A 17101-nucleotide genomic window follows, 5' to 3' on the forward strand; every position below is an offset into this window, starting at 1 on the left:
AACCACACTTTTCCATTAAGTAGTACTTTATAGTCATTTTTTAAAATCTAATAGGACTGTGCAAAGTAAGATATCCCACTGAGGTGGATGAATGTGGCCTTTATTTACATAAAATCACCTAGGATATTTAGGCAGAATGGGTTAAGTATAATTTGAATTCAGGGTGCTGTGCTGCAAACTGAGATATTCCATTTTAATCTGAGACCTTGCCTGTTTCCCTGTGATAATGACTGAACTAATACATATTACTCTGCCCGACATTCCTTATAATTTAGTATGCTTTGTTCAAGTAACTACAGTGTTTGAATTCTTTGTGAGGTAAATCATTTTAATATCTGTCTTAAATATTGTTTAAGTTATAAAAAGCAAACCCAGGAGATACTATTAATCACTGCTGCCAACCTGATCATACCCATATGGGTTGTAATCTGTTGCTTTCCTGTTTTCTAATGCTTCTAAAGCTGCTAAATATAAGCCTGTACATTAGTGTAATGAATAGAACTACAAAAATTATGCTTAGCTAAGATTTGTAGTTGTACCTTTTCACTATAATGTTTAATTTACTATGTCCTTAATCATATAATTTGTAGACGATGGTGTAGATAATAAGAGTTTTTGTTTTCAGTCCTATGATTTAATCACTGCCTCTGTAGGTTCTGCTTGTCCAGTAAGAACATTTTTCATAGATATTCCTCATGGACTGGACAATATATTTAAAAATACCTTTAGGCTAATTCTAATTTATGGTTCCTAGCAAGCAAGAATATTGTATTAGTAACTGCTGGTGAAAAGACTCCAGTGATGGGGTACTGGGATTCAGGCCCAAATACAGACCTTATGAAGTCAATAGAAAGGCATGCATATAACTTATGGGGCTTATATTAGGATCACAAAACTGCAGATGAGATGTCTCTCCTGAAATTAATTTTAAAAAAAGGGATTTTTTTACCAATATTTGTTACTTTGATACCAAAATCAATGGATACATAGCTTCCATGCATTGATTCTTCACGTGTTTCTTCACATTGATTCTGCAGCCCAAGGGTAGAACCCTATCTACAGCAATATTATATAAAGCTTATCTACCGCACAAGATTCTGATATTAAGTTCTTCTCTGGTCCAAACTGCAGCATATGTTTCATCATGCATATGTCTGGTAAATGCACCACATTATAGTTCAAAATCTAATGCCTGGTGAACTTGGTGTTGAATTTTCATGTTAGTTTGTTTTTCTGGGTTTTCTTTGGGGGTGCAGAGTTACATGTCAAGAATTTCACAGATTGTCAAGACACTGGGTCAAGAAAAAGAAGACTCTTTCCTCTTCCACTCTATGAGTTTTTTGTTATGATTAATTTACCAACATACTGTGTTTAATATGTCAACATCTAGCAGTTTGAAAAACACAATCAGCAAGTTATGAATATTTAAATGCTTCCGCAAATACAACATTTGTAGCATTAATCTTCTTTCTCAGCCTGCTGATGAGGTTCCATAGTGAAAAATGTGCTTCGATGTAGACGTGCACAGATGCTATTCCAATGAATTTGATACCCTAAGAATTTGGCATTGTGCTGTTCTGACCAACTGCTGAGAACCTTCCCGAGATCACACCACTGTACACAACGTCATCCCTGATGCTTTTAAACCACTTCCACTGAAGACTGTTTGAATAAAATGCTAATAAAGTACAAATAGTCACATTTGCTTCATATGTGGCATCTGAAGCACTCACAAATGGATTTAAAATTACCCCTGTATGCAGCTGACATTTTTAAGGGGCAGTTTAGCATCTACTTAAGCTGGCCTAAAACTGTGCTGCCCTGTTGAGCCTGCAGCACCAATTCTGTAGCAAAGAGACTGCCTACTGCTCAGACACAAAGGGGCTGGCAGGAGTACACAGCTGGGCTGGATGAGAGGGCAGCACCACAGATTTTGGCAGTGGCTCCATCCCACCTCTCTCAGCTGACAGTGACACTGGGCACTTTTCAGCCTCTCCAGTCACGCAGTGATGGAGCACTGCACTGGCACGAGTCTTTGCAATATGGAAAAACACAGCAACTTTGATATCAATTATTTATATACTTTATCTTTCATCCCCTTTATTTGTCACATGTTCATCAGTAACAAAACATTTCTCCCTCTAAAACTGGTGGACTACCTAACAATGCGGAGTTTGTGTGTGTTCCTGTTAGGTGGGGTTATAAAGAGGAAATAAACTTGGATATTGCAAAAAAAGAAGTGTCATAGTCAAAGCAGGAGACAATTTCAAGGAATGTTACTTTCTCTGAAAATGTGGAGAACACTTTGTTCCAATACCTGTTTACTGTAAAATGTGTCAGCTATTCTTGGGTGGCAGAGGGCTTAACTCCTTCCCTCTAATACAATTAATTTATGTGTGCAAGTTTCTATGTGTGATTACATTAATGAAAACTGACATGATTTCACAGGATGCCCCTAGTTTCAAACAAAAAGATGCTGTTTGCTGAAACAGACAAAAGATTACGTCATTTGTGAGTTGAGAGATTGTGGTTAGCATCCTTTAAATGGGAAAAGTCCATTTCACCCATGTTTTCGCTATGAAAGGTGCTTCTGACCACTTTATTGCTTTAAAATGGATCCACATCACCACTACATTACTTTCCAATGGTTTTTCATTTGTCTGTTGTAAAGGAAGGAATAGTGCATGAGAGTGGTGTTTGAAGAATTCACAATGAATTAGGGCTTTGAGTAGATTTAGATTCAGAAAAGTCTATCTGTCTGTCTATAGTAAGGTTGAGTCATGAAATAAGCGCCAAGCCCTGCCAATATGGAAAGATTTCTGAGTGGTAAAGAACTCTCACCCAAACTTGTGATACCTCTGAAATAAAACCTCTACTTTAAACTTAGGAATTTATGGACTTTTGCTACCGGAGGAGTTGCATAGAAGTTTCAAGAGTTCACCACCATTGAAAGCTAATTATCTCAGTCCAGATCCTTCCCAAATACCTGTCTCTTTCGTGAATGTCGATTCATGTCTCATATTTGACAGCAGCACCTCATTCATGCACGAACTTCTAAATTATTATTCTGTTTGACACTGGCAAGTATTTTGTTGCAGTCCAGATGACTATTCTACTCCTCGCTTCCATCTGTTAGCACTTGGCCTGTACTCAAGGAAAATAGCACTACTAGCATTTTCAAGATCATTCAGATGGCTGATGTTGGTATCAGTGCAGAATGCTATCCCTGAAGCAGTACACCACCACATATCACCAACAATGACCCGTGATTTCTTCCACTAAGAATTTGATGTGATCATGAGGTCACCTTCTCATGAGTTGAAACTTATTTCTATTTTACAGTATCTTTTTCCTGCTGATAGCTGATAAGTGTTGCTTTTCAGCTATTCATAGTTATGAAGCATATTTGAAAATGTAACACTACAATGCAATTTGCTGCCAGATGGTCAGTGTTTCTACAAATGAAAATGTAAATGGTAACTTTTAGTGGTTACTTTCACAATTAACTGTTGTTCTGAAAGTGACCTTGATTTTAGTGACCACTCTTTAAGCAGCCTTATGCAATCAGGTAAGGCAGAAAGCCAATATAATTCAGACTCATTCTATGCAAAAGAGTTGGTTACAACCCAGAGTCACTATTTGCAATTACCTTAAACCAGCTCCTTTGAACTTTGCTTCACTTAAGTGTTTATCTTTGATACCAGTTGTAGAAGAGTTTTTGGTTTTGTTCTTGAGTTGTAGTATAGTAACTGCTATAGTATAGTGCCTGTACTGACTACTGAAAACTACTAATTAAAAAAAATAAGAACACTAGTTTTACTGCTATTGTTTTTTTGTTTTGGTCTGAGCTTGGGTTTTGTTGTTTTTTGTGGGTTTTCTTGAGGAGTGGTACTTGAATCAAAGTTACTTGAAAATGACAGAAACTAAGTAGCCTAAACTGTTTGAAATCATACATGGTTGAAGACACTCCTGCTTTGCAATTTGCTTAGCAAAAAAATGAGTCTGAACTATTTTGCCAGTGCATCTTTGTTAGTGTGAAAAAGCTGCCACAGAAAAGGTGAAATGCCTTACCTTCATTGCCTTATAAATAAGACCTTTTCGAAATGGTGCCATTTGTGAATATATGGGGCCAGTCAGTAATTCTTGTTCATGTTTCCCCACAAATATCACATTGCAATTGAACACTGTATATGTAATATCTCAGCACAGGCCCCAGAGTGTGAGAAAGGCTCTTCGGAGAGCTTTACTCTTGCTTTTAACCTAACATAAGTCCTACACATACTCTGCTCATTCTGAATTGCCTGACAATTTATGGGAGAAGTCATTCTCTGAGACTTTAATATGTTCCAGAATGGGCCAGCCTTGGGAAAAAAATGTAATGGGTACAATGAGAATAGAAGCAAAGACTTGGGAGGTTTTCATTTGTAGTATATTCCACTCAGTTTCTACAGACTCAAAGGGGAATGTGGCCTCTATTGTTGCTTTATATTTCCTCTTTCTCTCCTCCTGGAATAACTTCCCTGGTAGCATGAAAAGGCACAACTGTAAAAGATTCAAGGTCAGGGAATTATGTGCTGATCTTTGTTCATTATGCAAATTTCTTCTGATGGGAAGATATGATCCAGGCAATAATCAGTATTTTTCCCTTTTAAGCCAAGTCTATAGGGCACATCTAAGAGATTAGGATGGTTCCAGGCACAGTTCATCACTGATGTAAATGTGCATAATTTAATAATTTAATCCTTCTAAGGTGCACTCTGTAGCACCAGGAATCAGAATCAGTATCCATAATGTATGGCCTTTTTAAATTCATATATTCATTTCAAGATAGTTACACATTGAGTAGCTTAAGCAATACTTATATATGCAACTGTTTTCTCTAGGTATGAGGGCAAATAAAAAGTAGAATATAAGCTATGCCTGCGCAAAAAGTTATGCTTATTGAGACGATTAAAACCCACATCCTTTGAAATACAGATTATAAACACAGCATGTGGTAACACACCCAAAAACTCACACCCTTTCGTTTCCTGCACCCGACCACAGAAGAACAGCTTGGTATCACATCCGGTCACAAAACAAGGCTCTGAAAGTCGTCACCGGCAACCCAAACTGCGATTCAAACCCAGAACGGTGTTACACGCTCTTGCCTTTCGTGGGCACACCACAGTAGCAGGCAGGCAGGCAGTCTGTGCTGCTGCTCCTTCAGTGCACACTGACCGTGACCGAGATGAGGGGCAGAGGATTCACACCTCACGACGGCTTTATGTTTTACTTCAAAACCTTTAGCTACAGCTGAATGAGAATGCATCAGTGCATCGCATAAAAGTGCCAGCGCAAGACCGTGGTTCTAAAGAAGTGTGACGGCCACAAACAAGCAGATGGTGCTCATCCCCGTGGTCCCTGAGACACGGGCACTGTTAGGCACTTATTCCGCTCGCACAAAGTTGTCACCCACAGGAGCGGCGGCTCCTGCCGTCCTGCCCTGCCCAGCCCTGCCCAGCTCGCCGGTCCCCGGGCCGTCACCGCGCCCGTCCCTGACACTGCCCGCCCGGGGCTGCGGGGGCCGGAGGAGGTGTCCCACCGCGGCAGCTTTTCTTCCACGAGCTCCCTCGTACCTCCTCCGCTCCCCGCACCGCTGCACCGGGGCACCGCGGTCTCTCGCCTCCCCCCGCCGCTGCCAGGCGCGGCCACCCGCCCCGGCCCCGGCCCCGGCTCTGCCCCCGGGCGCTGCTGCCGAGCCCCGCTCCGCTCCGCTGCGCTGCGCCGTGCCGCGCCGGCAGCCGAGGCGCAGGGCCGGCGGTGGCTGGGCTGGACGCCGGGAGCAGCGGGGCAGTGCCAGCAGCCGCAGAGCAGAGCCGCCGGGAGTCACGGCGGGACCGACAGCCCGCCCGCCGCCGAGCTCGGCGCGGAGGATCGCCACATCCCGGTTCCGCCGGGGGCGGCTCTGCCAACCCCCCCGCCGCCTCCCCGCCTCCTTCCCTCCCTCCTTCCTTCCCTCCCCGCCCCTCCGGAGCGACATCCCTGCGAGTTTGCCTGGCTGCCCGCGCCCGTCGCTGGGCGCTCGCCGCCGCATCTCGCTCTCCATCAACTCCTGGGAGCGGCCGGCGGAAGGCAGGGACCCGAAGTTGCGGCCAGCCCGGGTGGAAAAGTAGCGGCAGAGCGGAAGGGCCCGGAGCCGAGCGCAGCCCGGCCCAGCCGAGCGGGGTCGGCGCCGCGGCCGCCACCCGCAGCCCCCGGCCGGGGCCGGCCCCGCGCCCCGGGCCGCGCCGGCCGGGGCAGAAGACGCAGCCACCGGAGCCGCTGCGGTAAGCCGGGGCCGGGCTGGGGCGGCGGGCGGCGGGCGCTGAGGCCCCGCGCTCCTCGCCGAAACTTGCACAAGTTGTGCGGCCCCGGGCGCGGGAAGGGGCGGCGGCGGGCGCCCTCTGCCGGGCTCGTGCGGGGCGGCGCGGCGGGGCTCCCGGGCCGCTCCCGTCTGCCTGCCGGGCTGCTTCTCGCCGCCGTTCCGCCGGCGCTGCCCTGCCTGGGGTCAATACACGCGTAGTTTTGCTTTAATTCGAGCGGAATGGCGTTTCGGCGGCGCGTGTCGGGTTTATTGTCATGATACTCCTGGTAGCGTAACTGGAAAATACTCCCTGAGACCTCCTGTTCACGCTGGGAAAGGGGAAGTAAAGCGAACTGGAGTAGCCAATCTCAATTGCTCTTTTGCAAAGGGTAAATTTTGTGGAACTTTGAAAACTTTTTTTTCTTTTTTTTTTCTTATTTATGTAAAAGAAAAGGTGAATTAACTCATTTTTCGTATAAACTTAGCAAGACTTTGTTAGCCAAAGTACTTTAAATATGTTCTGACGTCTACACAGCTTCAGAGAACTTTTGTTTCTGTTTCCACAGAAAGAACCAACATGCAGAGTGGAAGGAAACCTGAAACTGCTCTTCTGACAAGAAAGTATTGGCTTTCTGCCTCTTTCACATGTTTTCCTTCTGCATCATAATGGAAGTAGCAGGATTTTTTGAATCACTGATGCCAAATTTGGGCATCACTGGCTGAAAAAAAGATTTTTTAAAAAGACTTGAAAAAATGTCAATACTCTGTGACTCTTAATTCAGATGCATCTTTCACAAACAGAGAGGAATAGTGGTTAAAAGCACTGCAGTTTCATCGAAAGGATCTAATGGAAGATTTATGTTGATTTTTTTATTACTGTTTTCCTTCCTGTCCTTCCATGAGTCCCAAAAGAGAAAGATGGAAAGAGTGTGTAAGGAAATCGAGAAAAGGCAAAGACTGAAGACAATAACTTCAATTTTGGAGTCTATTTTCCAAGTGCTGTATATTCCCTATTTTATCAAATATAACACATTGTTTTGAATAAATTATATAATTTTGTGATCTGTGGAGTTTTCATCAGCTCTAAAAGTAGAATTTGACCTGATTGAAAGCTTTTTAGAAAAGCAAATGTATGACTCCAATTCCTTTTCCAGATCATGCTTTTCAAATTACCAAGAGGTAGTGCTTTAGTCTGTTACTGTGCATTGTTGACCTGTGCTTTATATGCATATCTTAGAGATTCTGTTTTTTTCCTGATTTAAGTGTTTATACTTGTAGTGTTGTATTTGAGAAACGTGTGAACAGACAAGGCACCTGCAATTTAACTTTTCAAGAGCCTTGTCATTTCAATGTTGTATCTCAAATTGCAAGTAATCTGAGCCTTTGTTGTAATGCACAGTACACAGTAAGTCTTTTCTCCTAAAAATATGCCTTAAGATATTATTTTTTTTAGTAACTGGATGAAAGTTTGATATCTGGACACTGTATTTTGTGAAGAAATGTATGTCTGGGGAAGAGGAGCTGCCTAATGGATCATGGCTCTGATGTTCACGGGGCATACTTTATTTCTAGCATTAATGTTGTTTGATGTCTTCACTTTTGAAGAATCTGTAAGCAATTACTCTGATTGGGTGACTTTCATAGAAAATGTAGATCAATATGAAAAACAGCAACTTGAAGGTCTTAGTGCTGAGCAGAAGCTGAAAAGAACAGTTCTTCATCCCAGCTTGTATTTTGACGCTCGGGATGTCCAGGCACTGAGGCAGAAGGCTCGTACAAGCCATTTGCATCTCTTCAGAGCCATCAGAAGTGCAGTGATGGTTATGCTGTCCAACCCTTTATACTACCTACCTCCACCCAAGCACGTTGATTTTGCAGCCAAGTGGAATGAGATTTATGGTAACAACCTGCCACCTCTAGCGTTTTACTGTTTGCTGTGCCCAGAAGATAAAGCTGCATTTGATTTTGCCCTAGAATATATGGATAGAATGGCTGGCTACAAAAACTGGTTGGTTGAGAATGCACCTGGAGATGAAGTACCACTCGGTCACTCCCTAACAGGATTTGCCACTGCTTTTGACTTCTTGTATAACTCACTGGAAAATGAGAGAAGGCAAAAGTACTTGGAGAAGATATGGTCTGTAAGCGAGGAAATGTACGAGTACTCCAAGGTTCGTTCCTGGGGAAAGCAACTTCTGCATAATCACCAAGCAACCAATATGCTTGCTCTGCTTATTGGGGCTTTAGTTGCAGGAGTGGACAAAGGATCTCAGGCAAATATTTGGAAACACACTGTTGTTGATGTGATGGAGAAAACAATGTTTCTGCTCAATCACATTGTAGATGGGTCTCTGGATGAGGGAGTAGCTTATGGGAGTTACACGGCCAAGTCAGTAACCCAGTATGTTTTCCTGGCCCAGCGCCACTTCGGTATTAACAACTTGGAGAATAACTGGCTGAAAATGCACTTTTGGTTTTACTATGCCACCCTGTTGCCAGGCTTCCAGAGGACTGTGGGCGTTGCAGATTCTAATTACAACTGGTTTTATGGTCCTGAGAGCCAACTGGTTTTCTTGGATAAGTTCATCATGAAGAATGGAGCTGGTAACTGGCTGGCACAGCAGATCAGAAAACACAGACCCAAGGATGGGCCAATGGTGCCATCCACAGCACAGAGGTGGAGCACATTACATACTGAATTTATATGGTATGCTGCTGAAATCACTCCTCGGCCACCTCCTGGCTATGGTACTGCTAAAATGCATGTGTTTCCTAACTGGGGAGTTGTTACTTACGGGGCTGGATTGCCAAACAGTCAGACAAACACCTTTGTATCCTTCAAGTCCGGGAAACTTGGTGGACGTGCTGTCTATGATATTGTTCACTTTCAGCCCTATAGATGGATTGATGGGTGGAGAAGTTTCAATCCAGGACATGAACATCCTGATCAGAACTCCTTCACTTTTGCTCCCAATGGACAGGTGTTTGTATCTGAGGCTCTTTATGGACCTAAACTCAGCCACCTGAACAATGTCTTGGTCTTTGCTCCATCTCCTACAAGCCAGTGCAACCAGCCTTGGGAAGGACAGCTTGGTGAGTGTGCCCAGTGGCTGAAGTGGATTGGTGATGAGGTTGGAGACTCAACTGGAGAAATTATAACAGCCTCCCAGGCTGGTGACATGATGTTTGTGAGTGGTGAGGCGGTGTCTGCTTACACATCAGCAATGAAACTGAAAAGTGTCTATCGCGTTTTGCTGCTCTTAAATTCTCAGACATTGTTAGTAGTTGACCACATTGAGAAGGAGGAAGACTCTCCTGTTACTTCAGTCAGTGCCTTTTTTCATAATCTTGACATTGATTTTAAATACATACCCTATAAGTTTAAGAACCAGTACAATGGAGCTATGATGGATGTGTGGGATGCCCACTACAAGATGTTTTGGTTTGATCATCGTGGGAGTAGTCCTGTTGCTAGGATACAGGAGGCTGAGCAAGCTGCTGAATTCAAAAAGCGATGGACTCAGTTTGTAAATGTTACCTTTCCAATGAAAAACACACTTACAAGGATTGTTTACCTTTTCTATGGCCCATATGTCAATGTTTCTAACTGTAGACTTATAGATAATGCAAAATCTGGATTTCAGATTTCACTCAGTGTCAACAACACTGAAAATACCATCTCTGTTGTGACTGAGTATCAGAATTTAAAGGCAAGGTTTGATTACTTGGGATTTGGTGGTTTTGCTAAAGTAGTTCATGAAAATAAAGTGACCAAGTTTGGTCTCGGTACTGAATCTGTGAAAAAAGAGATGAAAAATAATAGGGTAATTTTCCCATTTGGATTCAAAGTGAACATAATTGCAGGGTTAATTTTGGGTGTCAGTTTGGTCATACTGGCTTTTCAGTGGCGGTTTTACATATCCTTCGGTAAAATGTTGCGTTGGATCCTAATCCTGGTTGTCACGCTGTGGCTTATTGAATTGGTGGATGTGTGGAGCATGTGTACTCAGCCCATCTGTGCAAAGTGGAGCAGTGACATGACAAGGCTAGAACGTGATAAAGGCAATAAAGCCAAACAATTAGAAGGAAACCCTGTTGTTTTGCCAGATGTTATCATTACTTCACTTCCCACTTCTGGTGCAGAAATTTTAAAACAGCTGTTTTTCAATACCAGTGACTTTTTATACATCAGGATACCTACACCCTATCTTGAAATTCCTGAAACTGAATTTGAAATTGATTCCTTTGTAGACCCATGTGAATGGAAGATTTCTGATGTCCAGAATGGTAATTTCCGTCTTATTCAAGGGTGGCTTCAGTCTCTAGTTCAAGACACAAAGTTGCATTTACAAAACATTCATTTATATGAAGCTAGCAGAAGTAAAATTTCTCAGCATTCTGCATTAAGTAAAGACAAAAAGAAAAGGTCTAAAAAGAGAGAATCCCTGTCAGAGCAAAGAAGCAGGGCAAGAGGGAGTCAAGAAAAAGATGCTGAATATATTAGGGAGCTGAGAAGACATCTCATCTATTATCCTAATGCACGACCTGTGCTTAGTTTAAGCAGTGGGAGCTGGACATTAAAGCTTCCCTTCTTTCAGAAAACCTTAGGACCATCAATGAGAGCATTATACGTAGTGAGAGACCCACGGGCATGGATCTATTCAATGTTGTACAAAAATAAGCCAAGCCTTTACTCCTTGAAAAATATTCCACAGCACTTGGCTGCGATGTTTAAAGGGGAGAATGGTAAAGAAAAATGTAGTTTAAATGAAGGCTATGCCTCTGAGTTTGAATCACTAAGAAAAGAAATTTCAAATCCTAATTCAAATGCTATTTCTGTGTTGTCTTATTTATGGCTAGCAAACACGGCAGCAGCAATGAGAATAAACAGGGACTTGCTGCCGACAAATTATCATCTGGTCAAGTTTGAAGATATTGTCAGCTTTCCTCAGAAGACGGCTGAAACAATTTTTGCCTTTCTTGGTATTCCTCTTCCTCCTGCTAGCTTAAACCAAATATTATTTGCCACCTCCACCAGTCTTTTCTATCTTCCTTATGAAGGGGAAATTTCACCAAGTAGCATTCATGCCTGGAAACAAAACATGCCCCATGAAGAGATTAAACAGATTGAAGATATCTGTTGTTCACTGATGGACCACTTAGGATACCCAAAGTTTATAGAATAAATGCTGCTGGTCAGCAGAAATTTGCACTAATGATCTCTGATTCCCAATTTGTGTATAAATATTAGAGAAGTTTGTTTATTCTTGTAAAATGTGTACAGTCTGCTACTTTCAGAGAGATTATTTTAAGAAAAATGTAACTGTTCTTGAAACTGTGGAAGGGGTTTATTTTGTTTGTTTTGATTTGTTTTTCTTTAAAAGTATATTGTAACTACTTTTGCGGCCTTTCAAAAAAAGCTGTTTGAACCTTTGCAGAAGTACCAGCTGGGGCCTCTATAGCTCAGGGGATTAGTAATAGAACAGAGAGCTTTTCATCTCCAGCTCACCAGTTTGACTCCAGCCCAAATGGTTAGTTCTAGAAAGTATTTACCACCTGATGATTGTATGATGGTTTATATGAAATTATACTTGTCAAACTGGTCCTGTTCCCAATGGTGATTATTGGCCCCCTTGGACAGATTTACTGATGCATTCTCTTGATATCTCACTGGTCACTGTAGTGGTACAAAATAAGCATAAGTTGAGATTTAGGGTTGTTCAGCATCCTCTTAGTGGGAGGAAACAGAAGATTTGAGTAAATCTAGTTTCTTACTTACCGTTTGAGCAGACAGGCCCAGGACTGGAATGGACTCTGATATTAAATCTTATTCTAGGATATGGTTCCTTCATGTCACAGATGTGGTACTTAATTTGGGATTTGAGGTTTGACAAAAGAAAAGTCTTAATTCTCCATTCCTGACAATGTGATATCTGTTGTGAGCCTGAAGTTAATTATCTGGAGAAAAAGAAATGGGACAAAATCTAAGAAACTAGCATGATCCCTCAAATAAGCAGTTAAATTTGTGTAGTTTTGACCTGCCTCATCATAACCTAATTTTGAAGGTTGTTAAAATATTGACTTGAACTGTTTTATTCCGTACGTCTTCTCTTAGAGGTTCTGCAAGGATTTTCTCCTTTTGAGTGAGACTCTTCCATCCTTTGTTGTAACACATTTCTGTGCTGATTTTTGTGCATAATTTCCCTGGGACCAGTGCAAATATGTGATGCCATTGGCAATGGCTTATTGTTAATGTGTGCATAAAATGCAATCTGAGATTTAGAAGACCTCAAATAAATCTCTAGCCCTGTATTGCTGTGGGATGTTTTGTTTGTCTGTATAATGAATTTCTGAAGGACAACCATTGCTAACCTCAGGTCTTTTGTCAGAAAGGGAGAGATCTGAAAATCACCTGACCCTCAGCCACCTCACATTTGGGTGATGTTTCCCTGCAGCAAACTATTTCTAAAGTTGTCTGATTTTTATCATGATTGGTGTTTCTTTGACATGATGCTGTAATGTGATATTTGTTTGGAAACAGATAGGCCTGGTAGGATAGTTGTATCTTTGTCACAGCTTATTTTCATCTTGAGTCACACTCTTTGTTTTCACATGCCCATTAAGAAAAAAAATTCCCATTTCCCAATTTAACTTGCTCAGCATTCTCTGGAAATGCATGCATATTGTAAATGTCTGAAGATGTGTATATCAGGTCACAAAGAGACATCTATTTCCTTTACCATGTGTTTTTTATTACAAGTGGAATTGTGTTGAAATACGCTTCAGTTGGTTTGTGGGAGCTGGAATCAGAGCTTATTATATTGAAATATGTGTGTAATTGTTATTTATTTGGGTGGTAAGCATCGGGCAATGTCAAAAGTGCAGTGAGTGTCTTCGTACAGATTACAGATACCTTTGCTGAATTTTATTATAAAGGACTTCTCTTTTCTTCCAGTCTTACCATTATGTCCCTGTCTGACCCAGCTGTTTTGTCCCTCCCATATGTACATTTCCCATCCTTGAGATATCTCATTACAACTTAGATAAAATTTCTGCTTTCTCAGACAGTCATTAGTATGCCAAAACAGTCCTCTACCATGATAAACCTATTGATAATTTGTGGTCTCTCTCAGAGTAAGGTACCTGTCATTTACTCGCAGTAGCTGTATTTTTCCCTTCAGACCTATGTTTCACACTTGTCTGGGTGGAGTGCCATGTTAAAGGAAATATTAAACTATTTAATATACATAGACATTTAATGAAAATTTTGGTTCCATGTATCATTCTCTCAAATTGACTTCTCTCTGAAGCCATTTTTTAATTGTATGTTAAAAGACAGCATTGATGTCTGTACAGTTTATACTTGACAGGATAAATTTCAGCATTTACTTTCTATTTCCAGAATTTACACTCTAGAATCAAATAAATAAAAAGGCATTTCTCTGTGAGATATTTTAGGGCAGCTGAAGGTAAGATTTTGTGAGTTTACAGAGTTATCCTTAAAATTCTCTTCTGTTGCTAGAATTCAGAGGAAGAATGGTCACTACATAGACACAGACATTAAACCCTGCCCCCCCTTTCTTCATATACTAATGTTTAAGACTGTCAATAAACTTGGAGAATTGTTTGACCTTTTTGAAAAGCATGTCTGTTTAGGTACATTGTATTGAAAAGTGTTCTGACACTTCCATTTACACTTTCATAAATACTCTCGTAAAAAATAGTTGCAGTACTTTATCTTCTTCCTTTTTCTCCCTCTGTTAAATATTGATAATTATTCATACTATATTGTAGTTTGAACTGTCCAGTTATGACACAGCTGAGATTCTGATGTATTTCTTAAAAGGCAGGCTGTATTTAAATGCTTATCTGTAAATCCTATTTGGGAGCATAAGAAAAATAAACCCCAAGGAAAACATTTCAGTTATTTACTTTGTAAGTAAGTGACATTGGCCCTGGGGTGATGCGCATAGGTCTTGGCATTCAGAGTTCTATCAAACAAGATAAATCTGTAGTCTCTGAGCACATCTATATGTCTGTATTGCTCCAAGTAGGTTTTTTCCAAAAGCAGCATCTGTGGAGATGATCCTCAGTATCATGGTCAGATTGGTTCCTTTCACCCTTTTTGCACACAGCTGGCGTAAAGTCCTCATTGGATTTATGTTTGAACAGTGAACTTTCCAGATCCAGAGTTTAATTTCTGTACAGGATCCTCAATTAAGTAAAATATATGGCACAACTCATTTGACAGTGTAATACTATTCTGTTAGTGCTAGAATGCAGTTTATACAAAAATTGCTTTTGAAATTTTATAAAGTTATTGTTAGCTGATTTGTAAAACCTCAGAACTTTTTTAAACTGTAAAAATGGTTTAATTGCTGTTGAAATATAATGGTATGATTTCTAGCAAAGTCCTGTCCATCCTACAGTCAATTGTTAGTATTAGAGACACTGTTTATTCGATGAATATAAAAATAGATTAACTGGAACATAATATTGCATATTCTGAAAACATTTGAAGTGCACAGTGCAAGATTAAGGATGAAAACATGTTATCAATATTTCTGTAAGTTGCAAAAATTACCCCTTTTGCAAGTGGCCCATATGTTGGGTTCCATATGTTAGAATATTTTGTAATTAGAAACTGTGATACTTTTTTAGGTGACTTAGTAATTTATCAAAATTATTTGGTTTTATTTACATATAAATTTTCTTCAAGAGGATAAGTGCTGGGTCTTAACTTTTCTGTGGTCAGGGCAACATAAGCTTTCATTCCTTCCTCTGTACTCCTTTTTAGATTTGGTTCAGACTAAAACCTGATTTGCTTAAATCTCGTGATGAAAGGGCTGTTTTCCAAGTGAACAGTCTGTCTGGAGACTTACAGTCTTGAATACCATATTTCAGTGTGGAATGTTATGGACTATGAGTTGTGGATCAAACCTGTAAATGATGAGCTGTTCAGAATTGGACCGTAAGTGGAACGATGGCTTGGTGACCTCAGTGAATGTTGTGCCATTGATTTCAACAGGAACAAAATATTGCTGTCTGCTGTCATAAAATTATTACCAACTGGTTAGCCTGAATATTCCAAAACAGAAGAAATTACAGGAAGTAAATACCTCAAATGATCATTAAAGATTACTGTTGTTGCTATTTGGTGACAAAAGGAAATGTATTTTAATAATGGAAAAAATAGAAATTGTTCTGTAACTCTAATGAAGTAGGCTGTCTGGTAAATTTATAAGCCCATACAAGGAGGTATAGATACAAACAGATATTCAAAATAATCTACAAAGCACAATTTTCAAATGTCAGGACTTTGATTTTCTTTAGTAAGGGGAAATTTGCTGGTGTGTGATCAACACTATTCTCATAAAGGATGAGAATGGATAATCTCGTGCTGTCTCAGAAAATAATAATGGGAAAGTGCTGTTTCATGTTGCTGAAATGCTACTGTTTTAAATTAAACTATACATCTTTCGAGCAGGCAATGTGCTAAGAGTTATGTGATGGAGGAGAAGAAAGACAGTCTGATCTCATTCACACTGAATAATTTCTGAAAACTTCTTCATTTATGGTGGTATAAATTCAACACTTTGTTTACTCCCTTTACCGAGAAAAGTATTGTGGAGTTTTAAGACAACGACCTGAATTAATCCATGTCACATTAGGTAATTTAACTTTCACACCTAAATAAGGAGTCTTGTCACCCTAGAATCAATGGAAAATGAGAGTTGCCCTCAATGGTAAATCAGACATAGCTGCTATCTTTTTAAATACTCAAAAGCCAGGAGTGGTGAAACTTAATTTAGATGCCTACCAACAGGCCTTAGATGAAGTAGGATGAATTTGGATTTAAATGTGTATGGTCTTCCATTTAAATAGATACCTGTGTCTGAGCAATTCCAGTGCGTACACTGTCCAAACAAAATTTTCTGAAACATCCTGCAAAAAATAAAACTACTGTTAGTAAAACAATGCATTTGTGTTATCTTCTTTTTTTAACCACATTATTTCACCATTTCGAATATCACAAAACTTTGTGATGTGGTCAAGTGTATGTATTTAAAATTTTAAAATCCTGCTGTTCTTTTTTGTTTTGGATATGGAAACCATTGTTATCTTTCAGAAAGTATTGATAGCAAGACCTGATTCTGCCTGCCCTCGAATGCACAGTAAGTACATTTGGTATTAAGTGAAAGATCACAAAATAGCTATATTCTTGAACAGAAGAGGTGATTTCACACTCAGTTTTGGGAACTGGGCAGCTGGTGCAATCCATAATTTTGAAGTCTCTTAGTCTATAAACACTGCAACTGTTTGCAAACTCTGTATTTAGAGTAGTGCCTCTTCTAGTTCCTGAACTAGAATTTTTTCAGAGACCAATACTTGGCATAGAAAGCATTCTAAAATTTAATTAGGTAAGAAAGTTGCAGTGACCATGAGCCATAAACCTCTTGTGTGTTTATTTATTTTTTTTTAAAGACACATAAATCAACTGGAATAAATGAAACCCTCTGGATATCGTTTGCTGAATGTGGGCTGGCAGAGGTAGCATCTATGAGATCCAGAGGCACAGGTCGTTCAGTCTCGTTATTGCTGCAAAGATCTGTAACTCACAGGAGGTGCAGCGGAGCTGCATCTAGTGTTCTTCTGCTAATTTTTGCAGGTTTAACTGTTTTTTTTGTTCATTTAATGTGGCAGATTATATTTGGAATAGACCTTAATCATAGGAGCAAGAATAAGACCTGATTGTCTCTTTCCTCTGAACTTCAG

The 17101-nt window shown here is 40.4% G+C and overlaps 1 protein-coding gene across 1 annotated transcript; it reads left to right on the forward strand.

Moving 5' to 3' along the window:
* The first annotated feature begins 6896 nt into the window (after positions 1 to 6896).
* On the forward strand, positions 6897 to 16303 carry DSEL (dermatan sulfate epimerase like). Its single transcript, XM_085052464.1, has one exon. The coding sequence runs from the start codon at positions 7861 to 7863 to the stop codon at positions 11509 to 11511; it is 3651 nt and encodes a 1216-aa protein (XP_084908590.1). The 5' UTR covers positions 6897 to 7860; the 3' UTR covers positions 11512 to 16303.
* Positions 16304 to 17101: the final 798 nt, after the last annotated feature.

This window comes from Lichenostomus cassidix, chromosome 2 (assembly GCF_008360975.1).
Source record: "Lichenostomus cassidix isolate B80296 chromosome 2, HeHo_3.0, whole genome shotgun sequence".
In the NCBI taxonomy this organism is placed as follows: Eukaryota; Metazoa; Chordata; class Aves; order Passeriformes; family Meliphagidae; genus Lichenostomus; species Lichenostomus cassidix.